The sequence below is a fragment of the Austrofundulus limnaeus genome, unplaced genomic scaffold (genome assembly GCF_001266775.1).
Source record: "Austrofundulus limnaeus strain Quisiro unplaced genomic scaffold, Austrofundulus_limnaeus-1.0 Scaffold27, whole genome shotgun sequence".
Taxonomy (NCBI): domain Eukaryota; kingdom Metazoa; phylum Chordata; class Actinopteri; order Cyprinodontiformes; family Rivulidae; genus Austrofundulus; species Austrofundulus limnaeus.
Genome location: NW_013952429.1, coordinates 2,194,631 through 2,215,466, shown reverse-complemented (window position 1 = coordinate 2,215,466; position 20,836 = coordinate 2,194,631). Strand labels below are relative to the sequence as shown.

Here is a 20,836-nt window from a genome sequence, read left to right as displayed (position 1 = left end):
TTCACCACATTCATTATGTGTTGTGTAACAAATAATAACGTGCATTTTTGTTAAAAAATAACCAGTTTGACAAAAGAAGCTATAATGAAGACATTATTTGTAAAAGATACCAAGCAACATATAAACAGAGTTCAGTTGCTTTAATCTCTACGTGCTCCTACTTAATTCACACATTCTGATCTCTTTAGCCAGTGGTAGACTTTTAATGAGTCCCCTGTTGGTCCCTAGGATCAGTAATACTGAACTTGCCTCAAGAGGCTCCTTGTGGAGTGTTTGTAAGTAATGTGTTGCGGTTGTGTATTTAGATCAGTATTACCGCTGTTTCAAGCTCTATTTTTAAAATTTTTGGACATGACCWTTTTTCTCCGTAAAACACACACGTTTGTGCCATTGTGAACACGTTGCATTTTTCCAAGATGTTTGGTTTTTCTTTGTCAGATTGTAAACTAGTCAAATCAGTTTATTTATTACACTGACTACCAGTGTCACGTCTTCCTATGTTAACACACTGTGACCTTGAAACATAAATGTGAAGGTAACTCTGTCACATAGCATTTTCATGGTCATATTTTTGAGCAGGAACATCTGCTCACGTCTTTGTTTACTTTCTTCTCGCTCGCTGGTTTTTCCTTCTCTTTTGATCAGCGGTGCTCTGCTGCTTTTGATTACTGACTTAACGTTTGCTGTGAGAACACAGAGCTCTCGGTAAACAGATCTGCAGCAGCTGCATTGCTTGGCTAGCTAGTCACAAAAGTGTTGCAAAGGCAAAATGATCTTTGTGTGCCCCATTGTTGTTTTTTGTGCTAATGCCTGTGCCATCATTGCAGCATCAAACAAAAGCTAAGTGTATGAAACCAGTCAGGAAATTACCTTTTTATGTGTCTTATTTGTTTTACTAACACTCTTATAGCTGAGGTTTTGTACATGTTTCTCTTGGATACTTCAGTAAGATTATTGATGATATGCTGGTGATGTATCATAATTGAGATATATATTGATTTTTCTGCATTTTTCTATGAAACCATAAGCAGACTCTAAAATATGTATGATATCACTTTCCCCTGTGTGCTAAAAAGCTATATGCCTGGATTCAGTTCAGCTGTAGCTCAAATCACAGCAAAGAAGCATGTAGAATAAATCTTTAGAATAAAAAAAAAACCTGTCCTTTGGGCTTCATACTAGTTAAGACTCTCTGGTTCAGTGTATTAACCTATATTGGTTTAATTTAGCAGGTTTTGGCCTGGTTGACCTAGTTTCCCTGGGGTCTTCCAGTACAACACAGCCTGTGGCAGATTAGCCTCTGGCAGGGTCTGGCTTCTTTTGCACTCTTGTTTTTRTCCTAAGGGCTTCCAACCTACAGTCCATTCTTTTCTTGTCATCTTAGCTAATAGCCTCTAGCCAGCAGCCATGTTGTTTTGGCAACTCTGGCCTAAATTAGAMAGAAGATATTGTAGTTGAATTCCTATGTGTACCTGAATCTTCTTACATTTAGCAAAKTGTGCTTGTGTCAGCTTGATTACTTCTTCTAGCTTAAAGAAATGCTAACTCATCAAAATGTAAATATAATCTGCAGTATAATATAAAYACAGTGTTTTGTCATAKTCATATACAGCATTGTGTTTATGAYATTTTCACTTTTCTGTTACAAAACTTGAGTTTTGACTTGTAGTGAGGCTCCATCTGTTTACACAAACCTCTTCTGGACTTGCTGACTCACTGATGCTTGTATTCATACTATTTTTGGTTTGTCTCATCACATGCTTGCACACGGGGGGTACAGTTTTCACTCTAGCTTAATAGTGGGTGATAATGTTCTGGTGTTTCAATCGTCTCTACAAGAAGAAAAGAACTTTGAGGGATTTCCCACGAGGAATTTGACATAGTTTTTTTGTTGTGATGAATTATCCAAATGTGGATGGCAGCAAATTTCCAAATGCAGTATTTCCTCAAAACAAGAATCTACTTTTCTTCTGTTTATTGATTGATTCAGTCTTTCTTGTCTGCTGTGTCTGTGGTGCCTCCTTTATATGGAAGGGGCACTTAATACAGCACAGTCTTCTGCTGATGGATGTGGTGGACCAGAGATGACAAAATTTGCCACAGTCTTTGAGTAAATGTTAAATCATAATTTCAGCTTCAGAGGAATTTGGTGATGGGATAGTTCATCTCTGTACRTGTGCTCATGCAAACAAACACGTAAATTTAATGTTGACCTAATTATGTCTTTTCAAATCGGTGTTTCCTTCACTTTAGCCAGTATGGAGTGTAAAGAGACACATAAATTATTACTTTAGCAGCCATGAATACAGCACTATTATTTAATTAATTTGTTGATTCAGAATTTGTTTTCAGTCATTTTGCGATTACTATCTTTTGAAATTCAAAAACTCAAAATTTGGTGTTTATGTAATGAATAAATTAAGTTTTGAACATATAAACAGTTATATACAAAGTTTGAAAAAACACACCGCTGCTAAATTCAAGGGTGTTTAAATCCCACACTCTCACATAACCTCTGCCCTCCCACTTGCATTTCATTGTCCTACCAGACAGACACCCCCCACCCACCACCCCTTTTTCCATCCTTCTGTCGTGCCCGCTATTGCTATCTCTCCAGCTGACTGGGGACCATTAAGTGGTCTGAAGCAGCCAGCAGCCGTCCAGACCAGCAGGTGCTGAAACGAGGGTCTTTGAGGACTGTGGGAAGTGCAGCAGAACAGCTGTTTGCTGGTCATCCAGACAGAACAGGCAGCCAGAAGGGACTCTGTCGGTTCTTGTGAAAACACTTGGCCCTTTCATTTACTCTTTTTAAAAGTCAAGTTTTAGTGTGATTGCTCTTAAACTATAGCGGTTGAGTGCAGGGCTGCTTTACAAAAAGCTTTAAAATACTTATTTTACTTGTTAAAACATCTAATATTCTACAAGCATCATCACATGAAAATGCAGGCCCATTTCTTTAAGTGCAGTTCTGTTGGGATGTAAAATAAATAAATAAATCTTTCTTGTTTTGTATGTTTTTAAAACCATCAGATGATGAAAAGACTACTTTGCCCTAATGAAGCCAGGGAGGTATGGGTTGCCTCTCGCTGTGACACACTCAGAGTCACACAAGTGAGCGAACCCCCCAGTGGCTTCATTAATGCAGCCTCTGTCAGGGAAACCAGAGAAGTCACTGCAGCCTCCTGCCTGTATTTTCTCTCATATCTCAGCAGAGGTAAACAGACATGAATGATGAGCTTTCCAACCCCCCGGAGAACATTCCCTCACTCTTTCGTTTTCTCCCTGCTTCCGGAAAAACAAGTACACACTGTCCTTGATGCGACTGGGTGTACAGCTCTCAGTGAGAAATGGAGAGCGTCTGTTTGGGGGACAAAAGACTAATAAATGTCCCTGCTTTCTTTGGTTTGGGTTTTATGTTATCCCACAATTTACACTGCATCGTTAGGCTAGATTTGTGTGTTGCTGTCAAAATAAGGAAATCAGTTTTGTTGCCACAGTGTCTCTTTCATCTACTTACGCCTTTTCTTGTCTTTTCCCTTGATGCTGCACAAGTCAGCCCCTCCCCCCCCTCAGCCTCTCATTCTCTTTCTCCCCACCCCCTCATCCTTGCTTGTTCTGTCACCCGGCCTTTCAATTCATTTAACAGGGAGGGGAGATATTTAATTCTTGGCGAAATGCCCATTTCTATAATGGCAGTGAGCCCTTGTTATGAAAAGTCCAGCTTTTATTATTTTTGCTTTAACTCTGGATGGCATCACAGAGAATCACTGTATTGTTAAAACCATCAGTTATGTATACATCGGTGAAAATGTTTATTTCCTAGTATCCCAATAGTTAAAACAATCTGAATTGTTCCATGCAGGAAGGAAGCGTGCAATAACATGCTCATACATTCACTCAAAAGGCAGCCTTGCTCCCTGTTGGGAGCATGAGGAACCATAGAGGGCTCCTTTGTTTTTATTTTTTAGTCCTTTCATTCACAAGGCATAATCAAAGACTGCCCTCCTAATTGCGACCTGAATGAACACAGAAGCGCATTATTCACACATGATTGCAAACGGCGGATGAAAATAATTGTCCTCAGGTCTTTGTTTTTCGTGTTCAACTTGCTTTTATGCCCCTCCTTCAAATCAGTGACTTGCCAAGAATCAGCACGACTTTTCTGGAATTCCTGGGAAGGAGTCAAATGAGCACAAATCAGCACATGCTTGGGTGAATTGTAAAGAGGTGGTTTTGTTCTAGTCAGTGCACATGTTTATACATATTTTTATTGCAATGAGGTTTGCAAGTACATACAAAAAAGCATGGATAAAATTATGCTAACCTGTTTTTCTGTGATAAATTATACTACTTGTAGTACTCAGCGGTTCATTTTAGTAATGACTCATTTACTACTGAAAAAACACAGTTACAGAAAATTATGTATAGCCAAGTACAACCTAGTTTCCCTTAAGCTGCAGTGTTTTGTCTTTTCAGAGTTTTAGCGGTTGCACTTTTGCATGCCACGGGTTTATTTAAATAAGCCTCTTGCTCAGATTTTGAAATGGAGTAAATAAAAAGCAAGTATGTGCAAATGGAAGAGAAGAATGTTGAGGGTGGGCACAGTGTTGACTGAGCCAAAGACAATTTTTTGTAGTGGCAACGATTCTATTTTTTGGTTGGCAATCATTTCTGACAAAACCACTTTGCTCCAAAAATTGTCTTTGAAAGGGTGGGGGGGGGGGGGATTTGGTGGGTATAAAAAATTTTTTTGCCTTTTTTTTTTGCTGTTTAGTAACAAAACACCTACGAACCAATAAACGTTTGAAGTGAGAAAAGAAAAGACCGTCTGTTTGAGTCCTTTTTTTAAATTTGGAGTCTTATTGAGCAACAAATGGCACGCACARGTTATTCTGAAATTGTCAAATCAACCTGTTTTTTCTTTCGTATGTGTAAACTGTGACATTTCATCCATCAGTCACACTTTACATAAAGAGTTTTTGGAATGACAAAGGGCAACACACCTCTATAGTTCAGTTTAAGTTCTCAAGAATATGTTTAATCATTAGTGATAGGCCATATTTTCTGTTCATTTGAGCAATTTCCAAATGACATTTTTTGTACTAGGTTTTGCCAAATAGAGCATGAGTCCTGCTGAGTTCTGCTATTTAAGTGTCCCTCTTCCTTGTTCCTGTAGTCCGTATTACTTTGGGCATTTGTCATGCAAACTGAGATTAGTGCTGGAACAAGAAATAACTGTCAGAAGACAGAAAGCTTGTGAAAATTTTAATTAAAGCTTTTTTAATTGCATGCTCCCATCTGGCTTGCCTTTAAGTTTTAAAAGCTTCTAACTTACTGAAAAACACGGTCAGTGCAGATGTAAGATCTATCCTGCTGTGATGTTTTCCTTTTTGTATTTTCCCGTTTTTTTTTTTTTCCTTTTTTTTCTGCAAACTTACTGCAGACATTTGTCGTGCATATCTGCCACAAGTCTGATAACACCATGCAATAATGCTGCCTGGTGGTGGAGATAAGTATTTTGAGGAGAAATTTTCTTTCACAACACCTCTTGCAGCAAGTTGCTCAGTATCTAAAAGAAACATGCCCGTCAATAGTTGCCCACTCACCTCCAACAAATGAATGTTTTCTTTAACTGAGTGAATTGTTTTGACCTTGACGCCTCTTTCATATAGTCAGTCATTTCTAGCTGTATTGAAATTACTGCAGCAATTTTACAAAAGCGAAAGGTAACGAAGGGCAGCAGCAGCGAAATGGCTACAAACAAAATTTTAATAAACGGTGTCATTGCAAATATGTTGGAGGGATAGTACAGCCCATTGTTGAGAATTAGGCAACTATTTTTCTGAATTTAGTGGAAGAGTTCCAACTTTTAAAAGGAACCACACAACACGATACACTAATAAAAGAAGCTCATCATACACCATGAGGATTAACCATGGATCATGTGATTCTCTGATAAGCTTCACACAGGCTCTAAAGTACTTTAGAAACCTAATGGAATGTATTTGAAATAAACTTAGATAAATATTTAGTATCCATGTTTCCCAAAGCACATTAATCTTCTAGTCTTCTCAAATAATTACTGAATGAACTTCTGCTTTTATGTGCTTGTTTGGCCTTTGTGCTTGTGATATTTATAACTGTAGTTCTCATTGGTTTTTCAGTCAGCAGCCAGAGGCTGGCCTAGTGGTCAGGGTGTTTGCATGCTGGATCAATAGCCTCCCTGTTCTCCTYCACTAGCATTAATAAGATTATTGATTAGCTGCCTCCCAATGATTGATTACCCTTTTATACCAATGACTAGGCCTATTATTAGTTTCCCCATTTGATGAGATGCTTTTGTACCCAATAAATTTGCTTTTGTGTGGATCCATGCTGATTGTATATTTGCTGGAAACACTATCTTTTCTGTTAGTCGTATTTAAGTGTTTCTCAGATACTAATGTTTTTGACACAAATATGTCTTGTAGAAGTTTGGAAACACCTAGTTATGTATTTTGAATGAGTGTGTATGTCCAAGTTTTTTATTCAACTCTGTACTAAAAGGAGAGAATAAATTATATTGGATAAGAAAGCATTCTTATGGATAAGCAAGTAGTATAAAGCCTGCAGAGAGCCACAGTTATCTGTAATATTATGGTGCAGTTGGAGGGAGGAGGGTGTAAGCTAAAGAGTGATGGATGAGAAGCGGTCTTGGTTTCATTCCAATAAATGTGCATCGTTCCACTTGGGCTTCCCTTCACAGGACTAGCCAGCAAAGCTAGGATGGAGACTGATGGACCTTTTGCTGCTGCGTGTTAGGAGTGCAGAGGAGAGAGGGAGAAATTAATGCATGGAGGGGGATGAAGGGTCGAGAGGAAACGCATACCAAATTAAAAATGAAGTGGGTGGGTTAAAGTAATAGATAAGAGCATCTTCAAAAAGGAAATGAGAACCAAARGAGGAAACAGCTTGGAAAATAGTTGGAATTTAAAACAAAAAAAATGTGAAGAAAATGAGAGCAGGATTGTGGATAAAATAAAGAAAGCAGAAGTTGTATCTTTTTTTGGTTGGTTGACTTCACCAATGAGAGGATGTATGGTGCCTATAAGAAGTATTGGATGTTATTGCTGCTATTGCTGTCATAAATCAATTGTAGTCTTCATAGAGTTTATCTGGATTGTTTAGGCTCTAGTTAGGATTTAATGCGAGTTTTGTTCAACAGTGGCTTTCTCTTTGCTACTTTCTCATAAAACACCAGACTGGTAAAAAAAAAACTTAAGCAGCTGTTGTCAAATGCATTACTTTATAGAAATTTTTATTTCACTTTTTGTTTGAACGTTTTCAGACTTTTGTGTAAAAAAAAAAAAAAATGGCCTATTTATTTGAGCAAGACTGATTTATGACTACGATAAAAGCATAAAACATCCAAGGGAATGAATGAATATTTTAATAGACACTATATGAATATGTCATAGCTATTATGATTTGAAAGCCCCTTGACTGTACATTCTGATTATCTGCTAAATTCTTGAAAGCAAAATTGTGACCTTTTTAATTCACATAGCTGTTGGTAACTAACCAATAAGATAAAATTGATTAAAAAAATTAACTAGAAACTTGTCCGTAAAGCATGATGTTCTTCAAATTAAGTCCATACATATACACATCCCTGTTTTAATTTTTATCCTTTTTCATTGTGTACACATCTATTGTCATCATCTTAAATAATTCACCCCTACCCCTCCTAATGCCCCTTTTTTGACATGGTCCAACAATTTGCTTTAAGTTAATTGTAACTTTTTGTCTAACCCTCATTATCTCTTTTATTTCTGTCTTTAGACATATCCCTCCAGAGTGGTTCTGGTGCCCGCTATGATAGCTCTCATTGGGGATCCTCTGTACCACTTGACAAACACTCCAGTGCCAACAGTTGGGACACAGTAATCAGTAACGGAAACGATACAGAATCTTGGCCATCCATCAGCCGTAGCAGTGACCCCCTCCACCTGGCAACACCAGAATGCTCCTTGGACTTAGCTAGCTCTAATCAAGACACCAGTGCTGTCGTCACAACTAGCAAGTGTGGTTTTCTGAGTATGGCCACAGGTACTGCTGGCCAGCAGGCCCTCTACAGCTCTCTCAAAACAAACAATAACATGATGACAGGACCTGTTTCAACCAACACACTATCAGGTAACAGAGGGTGGGGCTCAGATGGAAAACAGGATGCAATGAATAGTGGAAGAGTTGGACCTTCGAATAACTGGGGACCACCTAATTTTAACTTGAACCTAAATCCAAATGCCAATCCATCAGCCTGGCCAGCTCTGGGACATGAAAGTGGTGGGGGTGGTGTTATTGGTCCCAGTGGAGTGTCCAACTCTTCATCCCTCCCTCCAGGTATAAATGTCAATGGAAATATGAGAAATGGAAATGCAGATAATGGTGGGGGAGGCTGGGTCAGCATGATGAGCGGTAATGAAAATGATAAACAGCACCCTTCAGCCAACACAAACCTATCCTTCAATATGGAGCCTGCTAACCTTAACACTGATGGACCAAACTACACTAAACAGCAACAAGCTCAGGAGCCTATGAGCCCCATTCATGGCTTAACTGGTTGGGGAGGCCAGTCACCCACTGAATCATCTAAGCTCAATGGTGACACAACAGGCAGTTCTGTTTGGGGCAGTGGAGAAACCAAGGCAGCTGAGTCTCCCAAAGACTCAAGCTGGGATTCAACTCCCTCCACAGCTCTCTCTACCTGGGACCGCCAAGGAAGTGGTGGTGGTGGAAATAGTGGAAATGTTGGTTGGGGTGATTGGGGCAAGTCCTCTGGGGTTGGAGATGTATCTAAAAGCTGGGACTCAGTAGATGCTGGTAGTTCTGGTTCAGGTCAAGAGCAGCAAATTAGCTCATGGGGCAAGCTTTCAGGAACAGCCCCAGCTAGTGAGGATAGCGGGGACAGCAGTGAGGGTCGATCACATCACAGAGACCGATCCTCCAGCATGGATTTTACCCCTTTGCTACCACGGCAGGACCTTGATCCTAGAGTACTCAGCAACTCAGGATGGGGACAAACCCCCATCCGACAGCACACTGTTTGGGAGATGGAAGAAGCCAATTCTGATGATGGGAAGAGCAATAGCAGCTCTGACACCATGGGATGCTCCAGCTCCAATGGTGGCCCCTCATCAGCCAATGGAGGTACTATTAACCCTCATACTGGACCCAATCAGAAGCCTAGTACTGGAGGAAAAAGTGACAGCGAGGGGTCATCTTCATCTGGATGGGGACCCCCTCCACCTCAGCCAATCCAAACTGGATCAGGATGGGGGGACCCTTCACCTACTCTTAACAATACCACAAATGGCACAACCACTGGCTGGGGAGATCCTTTACCTACTAATGGTTCTAAAAATGAGGGCACCCCATCCTGGGGTTCCGAGGACAAGTCACCCAACTGGGATGATGGTATGATGAAAAACCGCCCTACTAGCTGGGGAGAGGGACCCAAAAGCTCCCATGGTTGGGGCAGTGGTAATGGGGGATCCAGTGTCTCCACCCCAGGGGACTGGGAAGAGCCAGATGTCAAGAATAGCGAGACTTCTAGCAGCATGTGGGAAGAAGGAGGTAATGGAGGAACTGGTGGATGGAAAGACAGCCCTAAAGGAGGCGGAAGAGGAGGAAGTGGGTGGGGCAAACCTGCTCCTGCTGTGAGTAACTGTAACTGGGGGGAGGCCCCGCGTAACAGTGGCCCAGTGCAGGGAGGCTGGAGTTCTTCCAAGCCCCAGGAAAGCAGCAGCAGTGGCAGTAGCACTGGCAGCATGGGTTCCTGGGGTGGTCCTAGCTCAGTGAAGCAGAACAACACTAGCTGGGGAAACGTATGCAAACAAGACCAGGGCATGGAGCCCACTGGTTGGGAAGAGCCTTCTCCACCCTCCGTCCGCAGGAAGATGGAGATAGACGATGGGACATCAACCTGGGGTGATCCCAGTGCCTACAACAAAACTGTCAACATGTGGGATCGTAATAACCCTAATAATAACCCAGGCAACAGTGGCCCTCCTCCCACCAAAAATGGAGGAATGATTATTTCCAACAATAACAATAATCATCATCATCCTCACCACATGCATCATCATAACCATCATGGCCAGCCCCCAACTCACTTGCAGCACCAAGGAAATAACAACGGATCACCAAATAATGCTGCGTCACATCCAGGTTCTGGGCCCCAGGGTAGGCCTCCCATTGCTAACCCAGGTATTTAAGATTTTTATTACATTTTTATTATTAAAATTCTTGATTATGTTCTGTCAAATTAATTATAGTTTCCATAATGCTAAAGAAATTGTCTATAGCACTAAAACAGCTATAAAAAGACAATTTAAAGAGACATTTATACTAAACCATAAAGCAGCAAAACTACTAAAAGAACCTTGAAAACTACTTTTTATTTTGAGAGTATTTCTTACTTAAAATAATTGTATTTATTTATCAATTGATCTTAAATGATGTGATAACCCTTAATATGTTTATTAGTAAACATTGAAAACAGCAGTTTCAGTAAGTTCAGGTGAAGACAAAGACCAAGTCTATAGACATGTTAGCATTAATGCCAAAAATACATTTTTTTTCTTTCACTTGTGAATGAGACCACTGCACCCTGCTGTTTGCCATTTGTAGCACACAGCCATTGATGCTTAATGATCACCTTAAGATGTACTCAGGGTGACCAGATACAGTTAATCAACCAACTCAGGTCAAATCATTACAGCTCTGACCTTTTTTGAGCTGCTGTCTTTTTCTGCTCTTACATATTCATAGAGACAACACCTGACAACCAAGAAACATCCAATCAGGAGGAGGCTGGCATTTAATTTACCGCACCTCTCTTGATTTCTGTTTCTTACGGTTGCTAGAAAGCAGCAAAAAAGTTGATGTTTTTCTTGATGCATAATTTTACAACATTCTAAATTCAAGCTCTTATCAGCCTGATAGTTGTTTGAGAAAAATAAAGGATGGCTCATAATTTTAAATAAAAATTTGTGGACCAAGATCTTACTGTTGCAATTTTATTAATCTGATTTTTATTTTTTCTGTCAGGATGGGGAGACCTTCCCAGTTTTCAGCCCAAGTCAGAGCCTGCTTGGGGAGAACCAGCAGCTCCGACATCAGCTGTTGACAATGGTACCTCTGCTTGGGGTAAACCCTCAGGTGGCGTTGGAGGATGGGGGGACAGTGGCCATGAGCCCCCTGGCCCATTTGCTAGGTCCAACGGACCCACAGCTTCAGCACCTTGCAAGCCAGGTAACACCCAAGAATGAATCATATGAAAATAAAAACATTTTGGCATTTTATAATGATATTTGCAACTTGAAGTTTTTGAAGTACAGGTTTGCGTTGAGTCAGTCTTGTTCACTTTCTGTAAACCACTGCTTGGTGTTGGATAGCTGCGTATTTTCACGGCATGCATGGTTAGAAAATAAAGCAGGAAGTTTCTTTAGACCACTACAATTTCTCTCAGCTCCGAAGGTGTTTGTTGGTGACACTTGACTGGAGTATTGCTAGGATTAAAGCAATTCAACGCCTCAGTAGGCTGTGGTTATTTTTATTGCGAGGTTGAACTGTTTGAAACATCACGGGAGGTGTAGGGGAAGTCATATGGCAACAGTGGCACCAAGTGGTCAGGTTAAAAATTACCTTCTGCTCACTCAGAACTAAATTGATTATTCCAAACATGGAAGGCTTAATAAATACTAAACGCAGACAGTTTTTTAAAATGTATTATTTGTTGGTATTTTTGCTTTTTTCAGGCCCCAAACCTATGCAAGATAGCTGGGGAAATGGAGAAGAAATGAGCATGTCTACTAACCAATGGGACACTGAGGATGGGGATGTATGGAACAGCCCCACCTCCCAGGAGAGTAGCTCTTCTTGTAACTCCTGGGGCAATGGACACAAGAAGTGTCCAACCAAGGTCAGACAACAGACTTCACCTTTTATCAGAAAAACTGGTTGGGACTGACTATGGCAGCAAGATCCTGTTGGTAGAAATTAGCTGACAATAATTTTGCTGGTGTTTTCTCAGGGGAAGATGAGCAGCAAGCCAGATGAAGCCTGGATCATGAACCGTCTCATCAAACAGCTCACTGACATGGGCTTTCCGGTACAAACACTGATACCCAAATAAGTGAAAATTGTATATTCTTTTGTTGTAAAACCCCTTCAGGTTTTATTAAYGGCAAACATTTTCCTCGTGTTTCACAGAGAGATCCTGCTGAGGAGGCGTTAAAGAGCAACAATATGAACCTTGATCAGGCCATGAGTATGTTCACTGTTTGTGTTCAWTTTAATTATTTTGGTATTTAAGCCAGTCAATCTTTTAAATTTGTTAGATTAAAAGAATAATAATATTAATGCAGTATATTTAAAATGTAAAAATTACTGACTCTATTTCTAAACTCTTGCTATCCTGCTTTCTGCTTCTAGCCGCCCTGCTGGAGAAGAAGACGGACCTGGACAAGCGGGGCATGGGTTTATCTGATTATAGCAACGGCATGAACAAGCCTCTGGTCTGTCGTCCCTCTGCACTCTCCAAAGACCCCTCAGACCGCGCCGCCTTTCTTGACAAGGTGGGAAAATGAGCAGCCGACCATTTTCACACACCTTCTGCTTGTATGTGATGTGTACAAATGCTGCACCTTCGTGAAGGGTGTTACTTTTCATTTAATTCATCCCCTCGTTATATACTTTATTTTTAACACGTTGACTTGTTAAAATATGCAGTAGATCAAGGATAGATTTAATGTGTGATCAGTTGTGTGAAATCCTCTTGCACACTTGCGTCATTTTATTTTTGTTTTATCGTAAATATCCTCTCATTTTTATTTATGTTTTAACTTTTGTTGTTTCCACTCCAGGATGGTGTCCTGTCAGATGATGCCGCTCCATCACCGTTTTTGCCTTCCCCCAGCCTGAAGCTTCCCCTGGCCAGCAGTAGCCTTCCTGGTCAGGGTCTGGGACAGGGCAATCTGGGACTGGCCATGCAAAACTTGAACAACAGACAGGTAACCAAACATTTTCTGCTTTAACGTATAGTACAGCTTATAGTTTTAACATAAATGAGCAAAGGGAAYGTGTACAATATTTCACAGGCAGTATTCATACACATCACTATTTGGATGACAGTTAGATAAATGGCACAAATATTACAGGGCCAAAGTACACCTAACCTGTTGTTTTCTAAATATTCATGGGTTTAAAACCGCTTTATTGTTGTTATAATTGCTTCTTTCAGATACCCAGTGGAATGTTTGGCGGTAGTGGAGCAGCACAAACCCGGGCCATGCAGCAGCAGCAGCCTCCTCAGCCACCAGTGCCACCTCTCAGCTCCTCCCAGCCTAGTCTACGTGCTCAAGTGCCTCAGTTTCTCTCCCCTCAGGTAGTCAGTCTGTGTAATACTGTAAGTTATAAAAACTAACAGTATCTGTTCACAAACATGGTGAAAGTGAGCTCATGGAYAGTACTTTTTTCTCCAAAGAGTTCTCAACCTTCTTCTAATGTTTTTATATTTAATTTTGCCACTAGGGGCAGCTGTTGTCATTTAAATGTCTGTTGTCTCATCTTTTTTTTTTCCTGCCCCCTCTTGTCTCCTGTTCTGCCAGGTCCAAGCACAGCTCTTGCAGTTTGCAGCAAAAAACATTGGTCTAAATCCTGCACTTTTAACCTCACCAATAAACCCTCAACAAATGAACTTGTTGTATCAACTCCAGCAACTGCAAATGGTAAAAGTGTATTTTGGTCTAATTTCTAAATAAACACTGATCGGACTTAAATTCAGTAGAAAAATTGCAAAAATGTGAAAATGCATGCCATTCGTTTTTATCGCTTGATTTTTTTTAAAAATAAAATTGTTGCTTTTGTTCCTTCCCGTTCAGGCGTACCAGCGTTTACAAATCCAGCAGCAGATGATGCAGGCGCAACGCAACGTTTCCGGCCCCATTAGGCAACAAGAGCAGCAAGTGAGTCAACAAGTGCAGAATGCAGGAACAAAAACATTTGGTCATTCATTACATGGTGTGAACATACATGATTAGTATCTCTGAGTGGTGACACAGCTACTGCTTGTTTGTCATCATTTTATTAGTATTGATAAATACCCATCAAAAATAGACATAATCTCCATCTGTAAACTTTTTTTTGTCCGTTCCTTAACCTCTGATTCTCTCAAGATAATTTAATGAAATTTGAAACACATCCTGTGTTTAGCAATGGGCTAAGAAACAGGGTCATGGGAAATGGCTGACACAATGTACAAATTGTCAGTGACTTGAAATAATGTCACAATACACAAAGACCTAATCAACCCTCGTAATTATTTATTGTATGGCTTTGGACCTGCAATAATACAGAAGTGATCTGTGGTCTCACATGACTCTCAGATAGCACATGGAGGATGGGTATCTTTTGATAATGTGGTAAATGTTATATCTACCATGCTTGAATGTGCTGAACAGCCCCCGATTTAAAAAAAAATTAAAATCTGCTAAAATAAGCAAGGCTGCAGCTCACATTCCTTCTAACATTTTTATTGTTTTTTTGTCTTTGCTTCATATTTGTATGTTTTCTTATTGTCCCTTTTCTCTCCTTCAGTTTGCACGTACAATCACCAACATTCAGCAGCAGATCCAGCAAATTCAGCAGCACCAGCGTCAGCTGTACCAGGCGCTGCTGATGAAGCAGCAGCAACTTCCCTCACATTCCTCCTCGTCCTCTTCCTCTGCTGGTCTGCACCACCCCGGTGGCCCCGCCGGAGGCCATGGCTCCGGAAAATCAACTCTGGACCCCTTCACAGGCCCTCACCAGGCTCCGGGCCTCGCCGACACTCTGCACACCAAAGAGCCTCCGTCTTCGCCCAATGCCTACAGCACCTACCCTCTTTGTAAGTCCTGGACGGGGCAGGGACACACGAGAGCTGACACCTGTCGGACCAATAAAGAGTTTAATTCTAAACACATCTGTATGCATCAAAACTTACTGTGGTTATTCATGAACACAAGAAACAAGCATGTAACTATTTATTTTCCTTCTGATGTTTAATAAATCTCTGTAACTTCTCTTATATTAGATGTTGATGTGAGCAAGGAACTGTGCCTGTGTTTTATCTGCAGCTGGACTGAATCCAAACATGAATGTAAACGGCATGGACGTTGGGGGACTGTCCCTGAAGGAGCCCCCCCAGCCCCAATCTCGCCTGTCCCAGTGGACACACACAAACTCAATGGACAACCTCTCTGGCAACTCCTCAAATATGGAGAATAACCTCAATAAACATGGTAGGTTACAGAATCAAATAATCTCATACTTATTACACAAAACCTGTAAGAAAACAAGCTTTATATTGATGTTTAATCAACACAGCTGTAATAAGTTCACTGTATCTTTATTATTCTGCCTTAGGATTAATTTACTTTGAATAAAAGTGGGTTAGTTGCACAAAAAACAAACATAAAACTTGCRCAATGAACACATTACACATAAAAACTCACATAAATTATATTAAGAGTACCTGATATCCTACCACACTGTTACCCACATAAATTCCCTGTCCCTCTCTGTTAGTCCTGAGACATCCACTCATTSATGASCTTTACTAAGAGAGGGATGAATGAGTTCTGGTAATGATTGTTTACATAAAGGAATGCCGTACGTTCCTGAGTTCATTAAAACACATTCTGAATGCAGAACATGAGCATTAGACAAGGCACTGTAAAGTTAAAGGTGCAGCTGTACCCATGTACCTGTTGTCTTCAGCAGATTTAATATCTGAGCCTTTGCTTTTATGGTTAGATTACCATAAAATCATGCAAAATGAGCATTTTGCACATTTTTCTGGTGTTGCAGAGCTTCTGCACACCAAAAGTCAAATAACTGACTCATGTTTTGTCAAATGTGCCATGCAACAAGCCCCATTTTAAATTGAAGGACCGTATGTTTGCAGCACTAAGTTGTTAGTCTACCTGCTGTAGACACCAGTCAATGAGCTCTTTAATTAGTGCAATACAAAAAATAAATTTTACATTGAATTTGAGTGTTGCTTTTATGTCTTGTGACAAAGTTTATTTCATGTATTTTCCCAGTATTGCAACATGCTTCGTGTGCAGCAGCTTATTGCAACATATTCACATTCACATTACATGTGAAGCTGTCTGACGCAAGAGTGAAGGACTAAAAGTTTATACTTTGCTACAAAAAACGTTTCTGGTAAACACTTTCTGACCAGTGGTTAGCGAGTGTTGAGTAACAGTTTCTGAACTACTTTTCTCACACGTTTCACAGCACATCCTCAGAAAACCAAACCTCTTGGTGCCTCTTTARGCGTCTTGTTTGCAGTTGAGAAACTCAGCAGCCAATAGAGACTTATTATTTGTTTGGTTTTCTGCTTTCAAGCTAAGTTTGCTCTGTTGTTTGGTTTTCACACATTTTGACTGTAAGTTGCACCAAAAACAACATACTAAATCCTTATATATCTTTTTCTGTTCAGGTTTGAAAGCTGAGTTCATTTATACATTTATTAGTAATGTTGTGCCTCCCATACTTACACCATTATATGTGGTTTATCTTGTTGAGTGTGTTTGTTTTTGTGTTTTATGCATCCAGGTGCCATCTCTTCTGCTGCCTCCACCCTGGTACCCCCTGGGAAGCCTCCACAGCTGGAGGACTCGTACAGCCCTTACAATCTAATCTCTAACTCTGAGTCCCCCACCAGCCCCCTGGTGCCTCCTGACAGCTGGGGCCAAGGCAAGAGCCCCAATGAAAAGATCTCAAATGGGACCAACATCAACTGGCCTCCAGGTGAGAACAAAACATGTTCAGTCTCTGTTGTTCTTAAAAGCAGCCTGTTTTTATCAGTAATAATGGTTGATATTTTGTAAATACCATTATGGCTTCTCCAGCTTTAACTTGGTTTAAGCTTCTATCAGAGTTTTGTGTTAGTTTAATAACACTGAGAACATCAGTGACATCCTGTCATGTAATTAACCCTCCTCGAACATGGTCTTGTCTTTATGGAGCAGAGTTCTGTCCAGGTGTGCCATGGAAGGGCCTTCAGAACATCGACCCCGAGAACGACCCGAACATGACCCCTGGCAGCGTCCCCAGCGGCCCCACGATCAACACCAATATTCACGACGTCAACCGGTACCTGCTGCGGGACAGGAACGGAGGTATGGGAGGCTCAGACATCTGGTCAGAACAACCAGGAACCTTTTTAAAGAGACATTTGTCCCTCTCTTCGTCTTCTTCACCACACACTTCCATGTGCTGTTGCATCATGAGGTTTCCTTTTCCTAAATGTAGTTTCTGTTGTCTGCGTCCACTCAACACATCATCTGCATCACCGTAGCCACTTCCCCAGCGTCTCCATTTCAGAAAGCCTCTCTGCCTCCCACCAGCAGTGACTGGCCAATCAGTGACTGTTCTAGCTCTTTCAGTCTGTCGTCCTGTGATGGAGACAGCTCAGGTACTCGTGCTGTAGTGTCCCCACCCTCCTTTCACGTTGGTTAAGGTTGAATGCTTCTTCTGAACCTCAGCCCATGTATTTGATGTTTCCTACAAAAACATGCTCCTTTAGACGAGCGCAGCTTTGATTGTCAGCAATCTCTGCCTCGTCTAATGAAACCACAAAGAAATCAAGCCTCACCCAGGAAGTCACGACACCAGAACACACCCTATCCTCTGTGGTCTGTGTGTGTGTGTGTGTAGTTCATGTGTCGTGTAAGAGTTTTCCACTTTTTTTTTACACAAACTATTACTTTTAATTTTTGCAAAACGTGGCAAGAGTAGATAGAAATTCCTTGTCATCGAGCTTTCTCGTGTTTTCTGATGCACCTGATTATTAGTCATTTTTCTAATCACAAGGGTTGGTCTTGTGTAAAGATTTCTCAGATTTGTTTCCAGTCATTAGTAAAGATTTAAAAATATACATTTAAAAATAAACCTGCGCTTCTGTTTGTCTTTGTGTTTTCACCTTTCAAAGCTACATTTAGACACTTTAGTTATGTAAGCTTGTACACAGGTGGACCCACATTTTAAATAACACCTATGTGTCTCCTAATGTCATCCTCTCTCCATCTTTTTTGTCTAAAGGTAAACTGTCTGACATGAAGTCCACCTGGTCTCCAGGGCCCATCACTCAGAGTCAAGCATCTCTGTCCCACGAACTGTGGAAAGTCCCTCAGGGGCCACGCAACACCACAGCCCCGTCCCGGCCCCCACCAGGTCTCACCAACACCAACAAGTCCTCCTCCACTTGGAGTGGCAACTCTTTGGGCCTGGCCCCGGGCTGGAGCGGCTCCTACTCCTCTGGTGAGAGACCAATTTTGCATGAAACTGGCCCGCCGCTCACCCACGCTTTGCAACATACAATTGTGAAATCTTGTGACATTTCACAGGTTTGGTTTCATGTGTTGTTTTCTTCGCAATGAAACCACATGTAATTAAATTACTTAGAAAAAGTTCCCTTTTTTTTTGGCTCTAATCTTTGTCAGAAACAGCCACACTGTAGGGTTTGTTAAATGAACACAAGAAGTTGTTTCCTTTCCTTTTAAGGCAATGAATTTAACCTTTCTTATGAAATTTTACCATTTCAACACTGCCAGAACCTGCGCTCACCGAGAATATTTTAAAAGATGTTTTAAAAGATTGAAATCAAACTGAGAACATGTAGCTCTATCATTTACTCCCATCAAACACAAGCAGCAGCAGATTTGTGGCTTTTGTTACAGGTGCTACTGAAAACTCACATCTCTCGCTTTCTAAATGTTACWCGAACACACCCTGTTAAACTGACATTTTGGGGTTTTTCAGTTCTGTGAAAGAAGTGTGACCTCGAAGTGACACGACACTGTGTTCATGCAGCAAAAAGGAAAATCTTTGCATGTTTGTGACCCTGAATTCTATATAAATAAAAATATTTTTTGTCAAATTTACTTTCTGTGAGGTTAGATTTGTTAAAAATTGACTTTTTTTCCATTTCTGTTACAGAGGGAACCACGTGGAGCACCGACAGCTCCAACAGGACCAGCAGCTGGCTGGTGCTGAGGAATCTCACCCCACAAGTAAGTGCTGTCTGTTCAGTAGTGTTCTAAAAAAACTTGTATTTTATACTTTTATTTTACAGATAATAGAAAATCACAGACAACTTTAGAGTTTAAAATTTGAGTAAAGCCATAATGCAGCATGAAATGCTTCTTTTCACCTGTTTTCCTTGTGTTTTCAGATTGATGGCTCCACTCTGCGGACCCTGTGCATGCAGCACGGCCCCCTGATCACATTCCACCTCAACCTGACGCAGGGGAACGCCGTGGTGCGCTACAGCTCCAAGGACGAAGCCGCCAAAGCCCAGAAGTCCCTGCACATGTGAGCTCCAGCAAACACTCTTAGAGCAGTATGCAGACAGAAAATGGGGAAGATTTCAGTGAAACAACAGGGTTTTTGCTGGGTTTTTATGGTATTTTCCCACTTTCACAGCCCTTTGTCTTTTCCAATGAAAGCTGATTATTATTTTCTATTTTTAAACGTGGACTGTCACATGAATGAAGAGGGAAGTCATGCTGGAGTCAGATGTGCTTTCATGCGAGTGATTTAAGCTACTTGTTTCTGTTACATGTGAGTCCTGCTTGTAGTTGTGGAAACCAAATAACCGTGACCGAGTTCTGTTAACGGTGACAGGAAATGTGGTTAGGGCATCTCTCAGTAAACCATACACGTAGAAAACACAAAAAAGGTTTTGTTGTGTWTGAATAATTTCATGCTGTTTTCACAGTTTTATCTCTGATTTCCGTTTTTTCTTTCGTCCTCTAAGGTGTGTGCTCGGAAACACCACCATCCTGGCGGAGTTTGCCGGGGAGGAGGACGTCAACCGCTTCTTTGCACAAGGCCAGTCGCTGGGGGCAAACACCACGAGCTGGCACGCCAACCCGGGAACCAATCAGAATCGGATGGGCGGGGCAGCTCAGTCTCACACGGTCGGCCAGTGGAGCAGCGGCAGCGGCGGCGGGGGAAAGACCAGCGGGAACGATCTGCTGTGGGGTGGGGTGCCCCAGTACTCCAGCCTGTGGGGGCCGCCCAGCAGAGAGGATGCACGCGTGATCGGGAGCCCCACCTCTATCAACACGCTGCTGCCTGGGGACCTGCTGAGCGGGGAGTCCATGTAGGACGATGCCACGGTACACTAACCCACCACCACCGTGTTGTTTAAGCTGTCGGGGTGGGATCTTTAAAAAAATAACTTAAATGAAGAAAAAAAAAGATCGAAATGAGCAAGAGCAAAACCCAAGCAAATCATGTGGCGATAATCAGTATCAGATMAATTGTTTGGAACTGTGAATTGTAAATCAGAACGCTGAGGGTCCCTAACAGACTGTAGACCCCCAGCCCCTCTGCTTTACTCTGGTCCTCGTTTAGTTTTGTTTACCCTTTCCTCCTTTGAGTTTACTATTTTTTTAAATTGATCATATAAAAGATACTGAAACTAGGCATGGAGCAAAGAAACCTTTTTGGCGTTTTCGTTTTTTCCATAAGTAAACAACATTCTGTGTGAAGTGTTTTTAAAAGAAGCAATCAAAGCTGCCATCTGAGACTTCAAAAGAACTGAACAAAGAAACAAAAAATATCATCCCAAAATAATACTTAAAACAACCATTCCCAGCATATTCATGGCCAATGATGATGTTCTAAGACCTTTACTAGTTGTGTTAATGTTTGTTTCTCAGCACTAATATTAGCCTTAAGTGCTCTCTGGCCCAGGTCCTTCCCAAGCCTTTTTTCTTCTTCTTCTTTTTTTTTA

General features: G+C 41.2%; 1 protein-coding gene across 3 annotated transcripts in view; it reads left to right on the top strand.

Moving 5' to 3' along the window:
* The window catches only part of tnrc6c2 (trinucleotide repeat containing adaptor 6C2), a 40,301-nt gene extending 19,776 nt beyond the window's left edge, over nt 1–20,525 (top strand). For all 3 annotated transcript variants that reach the window (XM_014004971.1, XM_014004969.1, XM_014004970.1), the window contains 18 exons: nt 7,822–10,248; nt 11,092–11,295; nt 11,802–11,965; nt 12,077–12,154; nt 12,256–12,313; nt 12,478–12,620; nt 12,909–13,055; nt 13,286–13,429; nt 13,653–13,772; nt 13,926–14,009; nt 14,641–14,929; nt 15,159–15,323; nt 16,648–16,842; nt 17,064–17,213; nt 18,136–18,354; nt 19,033–19,106; nt 19,268–19,407; nt 19,853–20,525. In XM_014004971.1, the coding sequence (XP_013860425.1) occupies nt 7,822–10,248; nt 11,092–11,295; nt 11,802–11,965; nt 12,077–12,154; nt 12,256–12,313; nt 12,478–12,620; nt 12,909–13,055; nt 13,286–13,429; nt 13,653–13,772; nt 13,926–14,009; nt 14,641–14,929; nt 15,159–15,323; nt 16,648–16,842; nt 17,064–17,213; nt 18,136–18,354; nt 19,033–19,106; nt 19,268–19,407; nt 19,853–20,204 (5,153 nt within the window). In that variant the 3' untranslated portion in view covers nt 20,205–20,525. The remainder of the gene's footprint in view (nt 1–7,821; nt 10,249–11,091; nt 11,296–11,801; nt 11,966–12,076; nt 12,155–12,255; nt 12,314–12,477; nt 12,621–12,908; nt 13,056–13,285; nt 13,430–13,652; nt 13,773–13,925; nt 14,010–14,640; nt 14,930–15,158; nt 15,324–16,647; nt 16,843–17,063; nt 17,214–18,135; nt 18,355–19,032; nt 19,107–19,267; nt 19,408–19,852) is intronic.
* Nucleotides 20,526–20,836: the final 311 nt, after the last annotated feature.